The 15,629-nt window shown below is 41.6% G+C and overlaps 1 protein-coding gene across 9 annotated transcripts in view; it reads left to right on the plus strand.

Annotated features, from left to right (window-relative positions):
* The window catches only part of numb (NUMB endocytic adaptor protein), a 285,368-nt gene that overhangs the window by 165,501 nt on the left and 104,238 nt on the right, over nucleotides 1–15,629 (plus strand). For 8 of the 9 annotated variants that reach the window (XM_063054289.1, XM_063054296.1, XM_063054281.1 and 5 more), the window contains one exon: nucleotides 6,430–6,462. The exons of the other annotated variant lie outside the window; for it this stretch is intronic. In XM_063054289.1, coding sequence (XP_062910359.1) covers nucleotides 6,430–6,462 — 33 coding nt within the window. The remainder of the gene's footprint in view (nucleotides 1–6,429; nucleotides 6,463–15,629) is intronic. 9 annotated transcript variants of the gene reach the window in all.

The raw sequence follows: 15,629 nt of genomic DNA on the forward strand, positions 1-15,629 counted from the left end.
GTCGTGGGTCAGCAGAGTGAACAGCAGTGGACTGAGCACACAGCCCTGGAGGGTGGGCCCTGTGCTCAGTGTGATGGTGTTGGAGATGCTGCTTCCAATCCGGGCTGACTGAGGTCTCCCAGTCAGGAAGTCTAGGATCCATTTGCAGAGGGAGGTGTTCAGGCCTAGTAGGCTCAGCTTTCCAATCAGTTTCTGAGGAATAATTGTGTTGAATGCTGAACTGAAGTCTATGAGCAGCTTTCGAACGTACATGTCTTTTTTGTCCAGGTGGGTTAGGGTCAGGTGGAGGGTGATGACAATGGCGTCGTCTGTTGAACAGTTGGGACGGTATGTGAACTGCAGGGGGTCCAGTGAGGAAGGCAGCAGGGTCTTGATGTGCCTCATGACGAGCCTTTCGAAACACTTCATGATGATGAATATGAGTGTGACGGGACGGTAGTCGTTGAGGTGGGACACTGAAGTCTTCTTCGGCACGGGGACGATGGTGGCGGCCTTGAAGCACATAGGAACAGCGCGCTGTTTGTTTCCAACGCGTTCTCCCCTCTCGTTGCAAAGTCCACGTTCTGATGGAATCTGGGGAGCACTGACTTGGGGTTCGTGTGGTTAAAATCTCCGGCGATAATAAACAGTCCATCAGGGTGTGCGTTCTGCAGTTCGCTAATAGTCCCATATGGTTCACAGAGCACCTCCTTAGCATTAGTGCTGAGGGGAAATGTGGACACCAACTATAAGGACAGTGGTGAATTCCTGTGGTAAATAAAATGGTCTGCATCTAACAGTCACAAACTCCACTAGCAATGAGCAGTATCTGGAAACCAGCAGAGTTCTTGCACCATTCCATATTGATGTAAACACACAAGCCACCACCCTCAAGTCTTACCAGAAAGAGCTGCATCTCTGTCTGCTCCAAACAAGACGAGTCTGGCCAGCTGAATGGCCACGTCCGGGATTCCATCGGTGAGCCATGTTTCCGTGAAAACATATGCACAGCAGACTCTGTACTCCTGCCGAGTATTTCGTTGGAGTCGGATGTAGTCCAATTTATTTTGAACTTGGAACTTACCTTGAGATATAGTCAAGGAATTTGTCCTTTAAGGTAACGGGAAAGCCACTCTTGTGGAAGAAGGAGGACATTTTAGTTTCATCATTGGGCTAAACACAATAGAGTCATTGGAAGTGGAAAATAGAATGGAATATTTTGAGAATGTAAGTGGGAGGAATTAAAGTCTAGGTACCTATGAAAGTCTAGGCTGGTATTGGAAATTCATAGCTAGCTTTTCTCCTGAAAGAGAGAGAGAGAAAGAGACAGACTCAAGAAGGGAAGAGTCAGAGAATGACTGTGAAGATGAGAACAAGGTGGAGATTGGCCATAATAGTAATGCTGCATCACAATAGCACCACCCTTGTCAGAACATTTAAGGATGATATCAGGGTGGTTCTCTGTGAGCAGAGAGCTGCAACTTTGGAAGGTTGAAAAGGATTGAAAGGACTTGAAAAAGCAAGGTGATTCTTATCCTCTTGCAGTTGATGGCAGTCTTTGAATAAATTCCTAAAGGGTAAGAGGCCAGTGGATCAGCAGTTCTCAATGGGAGAAGTTGTTCATAGTTTGGGATGAAGACTCCTGGTCAAAGAAATAAGCAGATGTAGAGGCAGCAGACGAAGACTTAAATGTCTTTTGGGCTCAGAATTAATTAGATGGCGCCATAGGTGAACAAAACTAATTCTGCTAGTTGGGTAGTTCAGCACAAGGTAACATTACTTTCAGGTGAAATTGAAACCTCTGTAAATATCAGCTACTAGAAGGTCATTTGTATTTTAAATCTGAGTTGGATAGATAATTGCTTGGAGATGGCTAAAGGTGGATGAACCTGTATAACAGATCTCTCTGTCATTAAGAGTTGAGGGGCTGTTCCTCTCTTCCTCTCAGAATGATTTCTGCTAGTCTTTTCAACTCCTCTTTGTGGAGGTGACTTGCACACTCTGTTTTTGATGTCCTTGGGTGTTTCAGCTTGGATCTTCTAAGGTAACTAAGGCTTTATTGTTCGAGCTAATTCACCCAATAGTTTTCTTGTTAATCAATAATTGAGGTGAGTTGTTTAATATCACTTCATGGACCAATCCCATGGCAACTATTTGCATTACATTCATCGCTTTCACCATTTAAACCTAACTGAATACTGCTAGCCAAATGTGCATTGCAGAGAATGAGAAGAATTCTCTATTGCTAAATAAATGCAGCAGACCATCAAACTAAGGAAGATTAAATGCACGTATCTGGGATTTTAGTTTTACAGTCCATGTTTGTGTAAAAGCACAAATTGAATTGCATGAGATAAGAAGCCAAAATTCAAAGTTCCGTTCCCTTGCACTTACATTGAATGTCCACAATAAGCACAAACAGTTTTCAAAAGAGGAAAACATTAACAATAGGGATTTTTCAAATTGGCTGAAGCATTTACAGAAGTCAGACTCAAAGCTAGTTAAAGGCTTCCTTGTTCAAGTAGAATTGACTGACAAAGGGCATTTATTTCTTTACATTTTTTTAAAAGTATGTACTTGTATCTCAACCGCTTTCAACATTGCCACTGAATTTAGTCCATTGATGAATACTTTACTTGTTCTCTGTCTCATTTTTCTCGCTGTTGAAGACAGCTCCAAAGTGCACAATGCTAGCAAGTCTCCGAACTGCTGGTCAAAGCAGAAACTTGCAGTCTGAATATTAAATGCCTTTGAGGATGACTAGTCCAGTCATGAGCTTAAACAATTGTTCCTCAAGTACTTTGCAATAATCAGGCAGTTTTCGGCCCCACTTTTTCTACTCCCTTCCTTCAAGTGTGGCTTACCTTTATCAGGTTTCAAGACTGGTCGTCTTTCTTCCGAACAGCTTCTACCTGACTATCTCTGGTGTCGAGGCTCCTACGTTATGAGTGTGTACATATGCAGTGCAGGAGCTTCCAGCCATAAAAATCCCACACTTTGAGAACATTTAAACCAAAATATTTGCATGCTGGTGAACATTCCTAATATTTTTGCCCAATTAAAATTTGATGGACCCCTTGATTAATGGTAGGGGTCCGTCGCATAAAAATGGGTTGGGAACCCCTGGTATGAGGAGTGTCTGATGGCTCTCGGCCTGTACTCATTGGAATTTAGAAGAATGAGGGGAGATCTCATCGAAACCTATTGTATATTGAAAGGCCGAGATAGAGTGAACATGAAGAGGATGTTTCCTATAGTGAGGAGACTAGGATCAGAGGGTACAGTGTCAGAGTGAAAGGATATCCCTTCAGAACAGAGAAGAGGAGGAATTTCTTTAGCCAGAAGGTGGTGAATCTGTGAAATTCATTGCTACAGATGGCTGTGGAAGCCAAGTTTTGAGGTATATTTAGTGCGGAGGTTTTCTTAGGTTCTTAACTAATAAGAGTATCAAAGGTTATAGGGCGAAGGCAAGAGAATGGGGTTGAGAAAGATAATAAGTCAGTTCCGGCATTTTGGAGCAGACTCGATGGACCGATGACCTAATTCTCCTCCTATGTCGTATGGTTTTATGCTCTTATTATGAATTAAAGAATTGATCTTAATATGCTAGGGAGCTATCCATTAAATGGTCTTTTCGTCTGTTCATGTATTCACATTTATTTAAATTTGTTTATTGATGTTTGTGCTCATGGCTGTTTGCACTATTGTCTTGTAAATTGTTGAACTATTGTCAGACTGTTGTAAACAAGAGAAAATCTGCAGATGCTGGTAATCCAAGCAGCACACACAAAATGTTGGAGGAATTCAGCAGGCCAGGCAGCATCTATGGAAAAGAGTATAGTCGAGGTTTCGGGCCGAGACCCTTCAGCAGAACAGGAGACAGAAAAGAGGAGTCAGAGTAAGGTGGGGGGAGGGGAGGAAGAAACACAAGGTGATAGGTGAAATTAGGAGGGGTGGGGGAGAGATGAAGTAAAGAGCTGGGGGGTTGATTGGTGAAAAAGATACACGGCTGGAGAAGGGGGAATCTGATAGGAGAGAACAGAAGGGATCGGGAAAAAGAAAAGGGGGAGGAGCACCAGAGGGAGGTGATGGGCAGGTAAAGAGATAAGGTGAGAGAGTGGAATGGGAAATGGTGGAGGGAGCTGTGTTACTGGAAGTTTGAGAAATCGATGTTGGAGGCTACCCAGATGGAATATAAGGTGTTGCTCCTCCAACTTGAGTGTGGCCTCATTGCAACAGTAAAAGGGGCCATAGTCTGACATGTTGGAGTGGGAATGGGAAATGGAATTAAAGTGGATGACCACTGTGAGATCCTCCTTGTTCTGGCGGTAAGTGTGTAGGTGCTCGGCGAAGCAGTCTCCCAATCTATGTCGGGTCTCACCGATGTACAGGAGGCCACACCAGAGATGCAGGACCCCAACAGACTCAGGGAGTCTAGGAAGAACTATTTATGGCCCTGAATGGTAGTTAGGGTGGAGGTATAGAGGCAGGTGTAGTACTTGTTCCACTTGGAAGGAAAAGTGTCAGGAGGGAGATCAGTGTGGAGGGATGAATGGCAAGTGCTCAATGGTTGGTAGGGCTTTACTGAGATGTACTGGACTGAATCCACTAACCATTGTAGGATTTTCTGCAAAGGCATTGATGTTCCCATACCAGGCTGTAGTGCAGCCAGTCATACACTTTCCACCACACATCTGTACAAGTTTGTCATGGTTTATGATGACGTGCCGAATCTCCACAGACTCCAAGGAAGTAGAGATGCTGTTGTGCTTTTTTGCAATAGTATTTATATGATAGGTCCAGGACAGGTTCTCTGAGACAGTGACACCCATCCCATACTTCATACATCTGATCTGATCTGTAGTGACATTGCCTTCATGTCATTTTAAATTATTATGACTTTATTGTTGCTCTTCTGAGATAAGTTGTATAAAATCACTGGAATTTCCTCATCTATCTGGATGATTGAGATTTTAGTCCTTCAACATCATTATTACTATCAACTCCTGTTTCAATGTCATCATTGCTTGATGGATTTCTCTGTATTTTTGTAGCCTCATTGTTCGCTGGTTCTTGGAAATTTTAATAGGACCTAATAAATTGGACAAAACCATTCAAATAAATCAGAATTCTTGTCAGAATGTTGCATAATGTAAACAATAATAGCAAAATGAAATGAATTATCAGGCTTTTGATATTGCAGTTTGCTCATGTTTATTTAAATTTTGTTAGAATTATTTTTGCTGTTTCAGGTTTCCTAAAGTTCTCACTTTCTAACAAAATACCATAATTCACATTGGAATTAGATCTTTATCGTTTGAGGCTGTTCTGCCATTGATTTTTGATTTAGATTAATTTTTCCTCCCTTTGGCAGTGCTGAGTATCCACTTCTACCTAGGACAAAACCATTACCCATGCCCAAGCCTTCTCTATTCACCATTTATTCTGTGTAGATTGGTGATCATGTTAGGTCTCATGTCATCGATGGTTTTTCTCTTCATGTTCAGATTTTCTTCAAAATAAAAAGAACTCCCTTTTAGGGACAAATTCTTTTTCTATTTCTTGTAATTTAATTATAACTATTATATCATGATGTAAAGTGTTTGTTTTTGTTTCAGCAGGTATAAGAAACATTAAAACTCAATGCTCATTTCTTCTTGTAGTGCACAGTAGTTATAATCCTGCATGTATGATACTTTAACTAATGTTGCTAGGCAAAATCTTCCCATTAAACAATTAATTAATGCTCCTAATTTGGAATGATTTAGTGGTACTGAAAATTCTTAGCTAACAGATTCATCAGTAGGATTGATTTACTTATTAATATCTAATAACTGGTTTAGCATCTTAACACTTGGCAGCAGCATTCATTTCGTTCGTGTAATTGTGTTCAACTGCATACAATCGTAACCTTGATTTCAGCTATATATGTGGTAAATCATCTACAGTTTGCAGTTCTGGCAAGTTTGCATCGTTTGAGATAGTGATTCTGCTTAAAAATTTCACAAAATATTAAATCTTTTATAATATGGTAGTTTACATTTTGCAATGACTAAATTCAAGTATAGCAATGCTTTCTTTGGTTGTGTCTTATGGCTCTTGAGCCTGTGACTCAAAATAGTTCAGTACTGTTAAAACTGCTGCTGCCAACTTAGACTGAACTTAGACGTGTTCTTGAGCACCAAGCTGATACCAAATCTAACTAGTTACTCTGCATGTGGCGGGCCTCCAGCTACCTTTCTGCCCAGTTCTCAATCATGTTGGTGGCTTATAGCTTAATGCGAGTCCATATAATGCATTGCATTATTATGGATGATCTTCACATATGACTCTTTACATCCTTTCTGGAGAACTTTCCAAACTAGTTCTCATGCTTTGATTTGAAACTTCTGCAGTATTTGTAGCTCTTCACAGTAATAGTCTCCTGACTTGTTCCCCCTGTCACTCCAGGAAAGGAAGTTCTTCAAAGCCCTGTTTGGAAAAGTAAGTTTGAATGCCTAGTCTGATGTTAACGCACTAAGGGATTACACCACTCTATTTAAATTTCAGACAGTAACTTCCAGTAATTTATTGGCTAAAGTTGCATAAAGCTCTGTTTGTTCATTTCTAAAGTAAATTTTTTTAATACGAATGGTTTGCAGTTTTTTCCTCCACTGGCCTAAGATGGTTTGCTGTGTGAAGTGAATATAAATTTCTTCTTATTTTGCTGTTGCGACTGATTTTGAATGATGTATGTGCTACTGTTTGGGAGAAGAGGGGAAAGAAATGACAAAAAATCACTCTTGGATGTAGAAGGGCTGCACTTGTCAGTTTCTCCTGTAACCTGTTAAGGGTGATCTGTGATCTGAATGGTGCTTATTAAAACTGGCATACAGGAATAAAAAGGCTGATTATTTTATCCACGCATTTAAAGACTGCAGTATAGCTTCACTCTGCGAAGCAAAATCAATTCAAGGGGCCGATTATCTTAATTTGTCCAATTTAATCATGGGAACTCAACTGATTTGCACACACTCTGAAGTTAGATGTTGTAATTTACCATGGTTCTTCTGTGGAGCATTTAGCATGTTGCAGAAATTATAGACATTTTGAATAATTGTGATAATGCAAAGTGGAGGCAACATAGTGGTTAGCATGATGCTATTGTGGTTCGTTGGACCAGAAGGGCCTGTTCCTCACTGTATCTCTAGACAAGTTAATCACTGTAGATCAGTCATCTTCACAGATGATTGCTTGTATGTAGTATCAGCAGCATACATTTGTGTTGATCTAATGGATCCACAAAACACATTTTTAAATATGAAAATAATAAAATTTTCCCAAACTAAGCTTTTTGAAACAGATTGTTACCTAGTAATCGACCAGATTTAAATTAATTCAGAATGTGGTGTTGTCGACAGCTAATCTGGTTGTTCATTTTGTGCTGTCTATTGTTTTGACATTATCTGTCTACCTGTAGTGCAAACACGAGGAATTCTGCAGATGCTGGAAATTCAAGCAACACACATCAAAGTTGCTGGTGAACGCAGCAGGCCAGGCAGCATCTCTAGGAAGAGGTACAGTCGACGTTTTGGGCCGAGACCCTTCGTCAGGACTAACTGAAGGAAGAGCTAGTAAGAGATTTGAAAGTGGGAGGGGGAGGGGGAGATCCAAAATGATAGGAAAAGACAGGAGGAGGAGGGATGGAGCCAAGAGCTGGACAGTTGATTGGCAAAAGGGAGATGAGAGGATCATTGGACAGGAGGCCCAGGGAGAAGGAAAAGGGGGAGGGGGGGCACACATTTTAATTCCACATCCCATTCCCATTCTGATATGTCTATCCATGGCCTCTTCTGCTGTAAAGATGAAGCCACACTCAGGCTGGAGGAACAACACCTTGTATTCCGTCTGGGTAGCCTCCAACCTGATGGCATGAACATTGACTTCTCAAACTTCCACTAATGCCCCACCTCCCCCTCGTACCCCATCCGTTGTTTGTTTATATACACACATTCTTTCTCTCTCTCTCCTTTTTCTCCCTCTGTCCCTCTGACTATACCACTTGCCCATCCTCTGGGTTTTTTCCCCCCTCCCCCTTTTCCTTCTCCCTGGGCCTCCTGTCCCATGATCCTCTCATATCCCTTTTGCCAATCACCTGTGCAGCTCTTGGCTCCATCCCTCCCCCTCCTGTCTTCTCCTATCATTTTGGATCTCCCCCTCCCCCTCCCACTTTCAAATCTCTTACTAGCTCTTCCTTCAGTTAGTCCTGATGAAGGGTCTCGGCCCAAAACGTCGACTGTACCTCTTCCTAGAGATGCTGCCTGGCCTGCTGTGTTCACCAGCAACTTTGATGTGTGTTACCTGTAGTGCAGTGTTTTTGTGAACCCATAATGGTTTGTCACCTATTCATTTTGTTTTGGTCGTGTTTGCTACCCATATGAATTTTTTTTTTCAAGGGTCATTTATTCCCATTTGGTCTTCCTGGTGCAGTTTTTTTAATATTCAGCAGTGCAAAAGTGAAATTCTATCTCAACCAGTTGAACTGCTGCCTTACAACTCCAGTAACGCAGGTTAAGTCCTGCCCCGTGGTGCTGTCTATGCGGCATTTGCATATTCTCCGATGGGTTTCTCTCTGTTGCTCTAATTTCCTCCCACATCCCAAAGACAACATGTTAGTAAGTTAATTGGCCACTGTAAATCACCCCTAGTGTTTGGTAGAATCTGGGGGTTGTAGATGGGGTGTGGGATAAAAAAGTGTGTTCAGTATAAAATTAATATAAATAGATACTTGATGGCTGCCATAGACTTGGTAGGACAAAGGGCCCATTTCTGTCACCGTATGACTATCATTTGCAAGGTATTAGCTTGTGTGCAACCAAATCTTTGAGTTTCTTCTCAATCTATCAGGCTGACCCCAAACATTATTTGGAAATGAATTGCAATATCTCTAATTGTTTTAATAAATGTTTAAAGGGATATGATCACTGTACTCTTAGTACTTTACAGGTGGACTGAGTATGAATCAGGTTCTCTATGCTCATCTAGTTCTGAGGAAGTCCTTCGGAATCAAGTAAGATTTGCTTCCACTCTGGTTCTGAAGGTTGTGAGGCAACAGGTTAGACCAGTGTAGGAGTGGTTCTCTGGAATGTGCAGGAAGTGCCCTGTAGCATTTGAAGTGGGGTCTGCATGTACCAGAGGTTCACAGTCATAGCCAGGTATTTTCTGGTGTAGCAGGGAGTGTTCACTTTTCCCAAAGATTGGAGCACATTCTTAAGTGTTTTCTTTGGGTAGGCTTGGTGATATTTTCACACAAGAGAGTTTGGGACCATGCTAATTTCAAATGTGTGGCATTAAATCAAATGATCTAACTCCATAATCACTCTCCCTTCCACTATTGGTGGAGAGGCTCCACGGTACTGTTTGTTGTTTGAAGTGATATCCATGAGGCTGGTAGAGTAGTCAGTGCTTCTCCTATATGTCACTTGGTAAAGATCATATTCCTTTGATGGACAGAATCTAAACTTCACTCTTGGTGCGTGTGTGTGTGTATATGTACTCCAGGTGCTCCTTGAAGGGTGAAGATCAAACAAAAAAATTCATCTCTCTCACAGCTGTTGGGATCTTGTTTTAATTTTAGTAGTTGGTGGCCACGTTCCCTTATCTTGGTGCTCAAATGCAATACAAGACCATAAGACAGAGGAGCAGAATTAGTCCATTTAGCCCATCAAGTCTGCTCAATCATTCCATCATCCCTCTCAACCTCATTCTCCTGACCTCCCCATAACCTTTGAGACCCTTAATAATCAAAAACCTATCAGCCTCTGCTTTAAATGTACCCAGCCTGCACAGCTGTCTGTGGCAATGAATTCCACAGATTCAAAACCCTCCAGCTGAAGAAATGCCTCCTCATCTCTCATATAAATGAACATCCTTTTTTTTTTCTGAGGCTGTGCCCTCTGGTCCTAGATTCCCCCACTATAGGAGACATTCTCTCCACACCCACTCTATCTAGGCCTTTCAATATTCGATAGCTTCAAAGAGATTCCCCCCCCCCCCCCCCGGATTCCTCTAACCTCCAGTGATTATAAGACAGGCCCAGAGCCATCAAGTATTCCTCATATGTTAATCTTTTCATTCTGGGATAATTTTCTTGAGCCTCCTCTGGACCATCTCCAATGTCAGCATCTTTTCTTGGATAAGGGGCCCAAACCTGCTCACAAAACAAATGCTGTCTGACCAATGCCTTATAAAGCCTCAGCATTACAGCTTTGCTTTTATATACTAGTCCGCCTGAAATGAAAGTTAAAATTGTGTTTGCCGGTCTTACCACCAACTCGACCTACAAGTTAACCTTTCAGGAATCCTGCACGAGGACTCACAAGACTTCTTGTACCTTGCATTATTTGAATTTTCTCCTCATTTAGAAAATAGTCCACACCTATATTTCTTCTACCAAAGTGCATGAACATACACTTCCATACGCTATATTCCATCTGCCACTTTGCCCATTCTCTTAGTCTGCCCAAGTCCTTCTGCAGACTCCCTGCACTCTCAAAATTATCTGCCCATCCGCCTATCTTTGTATTGTTTGCAATCTTGGCCATAAAGCCATCATTTCCATCATTCAAGTCATTGACATATAATAAGAAAAGAAGTGATCCCAACACTGACCTTTATTCCCACTCTTTTTCTCCTGCCAGTCAGCCAATCGTTTATCCGTTCATTCCTGTAATACCACGGGCGCTTACCTTGTTTAGGAGCCTAATGTGCGGCTCCTTGTCAAACACCTTCTGAAAATCCAAGGAAGCAACATCCACTGACTCTTCTTTGCCTATCTTGCCTGTTATTGCCTCAAAAAATTCCAACTGATTTGTCAGGCAAAATTTACCCTTAAGGAAACAATGTAAACTTTGGTCTGTTTTATCATGTGCATCCAAGTATCCTAAAACCTTTTCCTTAATAATGAACTCCAGCACTTCCCAAGCACTGAAACCAGGTTAACTGGCTGTAATATCTTTTCTTTTGCCTCCCTCCCTCCAGATGGAGCAGCCTCAATAGGCCAAATGGCCTAATTCTGCTCCAATGTCTTATGGTCTTTAATTGTGGAGTGACATTTGCAATTGACCAGTACTGTGGAACCATTTGAGAATTTAGTGATTTGTGAAAGATCACTACTAATATCTCAACAACCTCTTCAGCAACCTCCTTCTGACCTCTTGGATGTAGCCAATCTGGTCCAGGTGACGTTTACATTCGGACCTTTCAGCATTCCAAGCATCCCTCCTTAGTAATGACAACTACACTCACTTCTGCCCCCGGAACTCAATTTTCTGGCACTCTGCTGATGTCTTCTACATTGAAGACTGACACAAAATACATAAGATTTCCACCATTTTTGTCCCCTATTGCTACCTTGGGTATCCTGTTTTATATTATTGGTCAGCTTATCCTCATATTTCATTTTTTCTTTGCTCTTTGCTTTTTTAGTTGCCTTATGTTTGTTTTTTAAAAGCTTTCCAATCCTCTAATTTCCCAATGATCTTTTAGATGTTATATGTCCTGTCTTTTGCTTTTATGCTGTCTTTGACTTGTCAGCTACGGTTTCCTCACCCTCCCTTTAGGATACTTCTTCTTTGGGATCTATCTATCCTTCACGTTAAGAATTGCTTCCAGAAACTCCAGCCATTGCTGTTCTGCTGACATCTCTCATAGTGTCCCCTTCCAATCAACTTTGGCCAGCTCCTGCCTCATGCCTCTAATTCCATTTACTCCACTGTAATACTGATACATCTGACTTTGGCTTTGTCCTCTCAAACTTCTGTGATATGAGGAGCACTACCTCCTAAGGGTTCTTTTACCTTAACTCCTTAGTCAAATCTAGTTCATTACACAACACGCAATCCAAATTGCTTCTTTTCCCTCAGGCTCAACCACAAGCTGCTCTGAAAAGTCATATCATAGAAGTTCCTTCTCTTGAGAATATGGAGGTATGAACAGCTTGAACAGATTGTATGGAAGGTATTAGTGTTTATTTGTGTCAGGACAAAAACCTATCAATTTTTATTCTTTTCTAACAGATATTTTCCATAGATTTCTATAACATACTGTTTAGACCACAGCTGGAGTATCATATGCAGCTCACTGGAGAGGAGGCAGAACAATTCACTAGGAGGAGAGACTGGATAGGCTGGGTTTGTTTTCCTGGAACAGAGGTTGAGGTCTACCTGATACAAATATACAAAATTATGATGGGCATAGGGTAATAAAAATAAATAATAAACATATGTCCATGAAGTATCTTTATAAGACAGGGTAGATATTTGAGATGAGAGTTGAGGATTTTTTTCACTGGGACAGTGGTTGGAATCTGGAATACATTTGCCTGAGGGGGAGTGGAGGTGAAGAGTGTCAAAACATTAAGTTGCATCTGGATGAACATGTGAGTTGCCAAGGCATAACAGGCTATGGCCAAGTTTGGTAAATGATATTAATATAGTTGAGTACTTGATATTTAGCATGGCAGGTTGGGCTGGAAGGCTTGTTTCTGTGCTCTGTGGATCTATTTTGGGTTCCAGCATCTACATTTATTTGAATTTCAGCTGATTGTGGTCATATACTCAATCCTGTCCAAAGCAAGGGAGGCACTAGAGGTCTGAAGAAGTTAAATGTAAATGCAAAGTATAAGGCTCTGTTCCAGGCAATTGTAGGTCAGTCAATTTAGTCTGAGCCAGGGAAATTTATAGAACGAACAGTCATAGGATAATAGACATGGAGAAGTCGAATTAATAATGAAGTGTCAATATGGATGAAGATAAATTATTGAGGTAACACAGTTGTTGAAGTGGGTGTAGTTAATATTATTTGCTTGGATCTTGATAGTATTTGATCAATCTCACAGAGAAGGTGGTCTCATAGACTTGAGGCCCAATGAATAAAAGGGTCACTGAAAAAATATTGATTTAAATGCAGAAATTGATGTCATGGTAAATGTTGGAGATATAAGACTGCAAATGCTGCAGTCTGGAGCAATACACAAAATTGCTGGAGGAATTCAGAGTTGAGTACCATCGGTGGAAGGAATGTCGAAATTCTGTATCAGTCCACAGATGCCATTCAATCTGTTGAGTTCCCCAGCAGATTGTTTCATGGTTTCCTTTTATTTTATCTTGTACACAATATATGATAAAATTTAAATTTTAAATTCAGCTGACTATTCTTTATTTGCAGGTATAGTTAAAACTGAGGTCGTAGTTTTGGGTTTTAAGACATAGGTTTCCATGTGAGCACACACAGAAGTCAATGAAATGTAATACAGCAGTAATATGTATTGACAGAAAAATCAGGAGAGAGAATAACAAGCCCAAAATGCAGGAGGAACTCAGCAGGTCAGGCAGCATCTTTGGAGGGAAATAAACAGCCAATGTTTCGGACCAAGACCCTTCATCCGGAGAATAAAGTAGTACCATTATAAAGGACTGGGAGGAACAGATGGACCCATGGTAAGTGTATGCAGAAATTGTTGCAGCGCTGAGACAACAGTGAGAATAAAAGGTGAGAAGAGATTTAAGAGGTACCGAATGTTGTGCATTTGGAAGGAATCTATTTATCCATTTGTAGGTAACTTGAGGACTAGGTTATGAAGATTCAAAACCATGAGAAAGGTGTGAGGAAAACTTTGAACAGGAAATTCTTGCAAGTGACTGTTCTTGCAGATGGTCAATCTGAGCTTTCTGAAGAGAGTTGGAATGAACCAAGACTTCTTCCTATGCCATTATAGAAACATAGAAACATAGAAAATAGGTGCAGGAGTAGGCCATTCGGCCCTTCGAGCCTGCACCGCCATTTATTATGATCATGGCTGATCATCCAACTCAGAACCCCGCCCCAGCCTTTCCTCCATACCCCCTGACCCCTGTAGCCACAAGGGCCATATCTAACTCCCTCTTAAACATAGCCAATGAACTGGCCTCAACAGTTTCCTGTGGCAGAGAATTCCACAGATTCACCACTCTCTGTGTGAAGAAGTTTTTCCTCATCTCGGTCCTAAAAGGCTTCCCCTCTATCCTCAAACTGTGACCCCTCGTTCTGGACTTCCCAACATCGGGAACAACCTTCCTGCATCTAGCCTGTCCAATCCCTTTAGGATCTTATACGTTTCAATCAGATCCCCCCTCAATCTTCTAAATTCCAACGAGTACAAGCCCAGTTCATCCAGTCTTTCTTCATATGAAAGTCCTGCCATCCCAGGAATCAATCTGGTGAACCTTCTTTGTACTCCCTCTATGGCAAAGATGTCTTTCCTCAGATTAGGGCACCAAAACTGCACACAATACTCCAGGTGTGGTCTCACCAAGGCCTTGTACAACTGCAGTAGTACCTCCCTGCTCCTGTACTCGAATCCTCTCGCTATAAATGCCAGCATACCATTTGCCTTTTTCACCGCCTGCTGTACCTGCATGCCCACTTTCAATGACTGGTGTATAATGACACCCAGGTCTCGTTGCACCTCCCCTTTTCCTAATCGGCCACCATTCAGATAATAATCTGTTTTCCTATTTTTGCCACCAAAGTGGATAACTTCACATTTATCCACATTAAATTGCATCTGCCATGAGTTTGCCCACTCACCCAACCTATCCAAGTCACCCTGCATCCTCTTAGCATCCTCCTCACTGCTAACACTGTCACCCAGCTTCGTGTCATCCACAAACTTGGAGATGCTGCATTTAATTCCCTCATCCAAGTCATTAATATATATTGTAAACAACTGGGGTCCCAGCACTGAGCCTTGCGGTACCCCACTAGTCACCGCCTGCCATTCTGAAAAGGTCCCATTTATTCCCACTCTTTGCTTCCTGTCTGCTAACCAATTCTCCACCCACACCAATACCTTACCCCCAATACCGTTTGCTTTAAGTTTCCACACTAATCTCCTGTGTGGGACCTTGTCAAAAGCCTTTTGAAAATCCAAATATACCACATCCACTGGTTCTCCCCTATCCACTCTACTAGTTACATCGTCAAAAAATTCTATGAGATTCGTCAGACATGACTTTCCTTTCACAAATCCATGCTGACTTTGTCCGATCATTTCACTGCTTTCCAAATGTGCTGTTATCACATCCTTGATAACTGACTCCAGCAGTTTCCCCACCACCGACGTTAGGCTAACCGGTCTATAATTCCCCGGTTTCTCTCTCCCTCCTTTTTTAAAAAGTGGGGTTACATTAGCCACCCTCCAATCCTCAGGAACTAGTCCAGAATCTAACGAGTTTTGAAAAATTATCACTAATGCATCCACTATTTCTTGGGCTACTTCCTTAAGCACTCTAGGATGCAGACCATCTGGCCCTGGGGATTTATCTGCCTTCAATCTCTTCAATTTACCTAACACCACTTCCCTACTAACATGTATTTCGCTCAGTTCCTCCATCTCACTGGACCCTCTGTCCCTTACTATTTCTGGAAGATTATTTATGTCCTCCTTAGTGAAGACAGAACCAAAGTAATTATTCAATTGGTCTGCCATGTCCTTGCTCCCCATAATCAATTCACCTGTTTCTGTCTGCAGGGGACCTACATTTGTCTTTACCAGTCTTTTCCTTTTTACATATCTATAAAAGCTTTTACAGTCCGTTTTTATGTTCCCTGCCAGTTTTCTCTCATAATCT

This window comes from Mobula hypostoma, chromosome 1 (assembly GCF_963921235.1).
Source record: "Mobula hypostoma chromosome 1, sMobHyp1.1, whole genome shotgun sequence".
NCBI classification, from domain to species: domain Eukaryota; kingdom Metazoa; phylum Chordata; class Chondrichthyes; order Myliobatiformes; family Myliobatidae; genus Mobula; species Mobula hypostoma.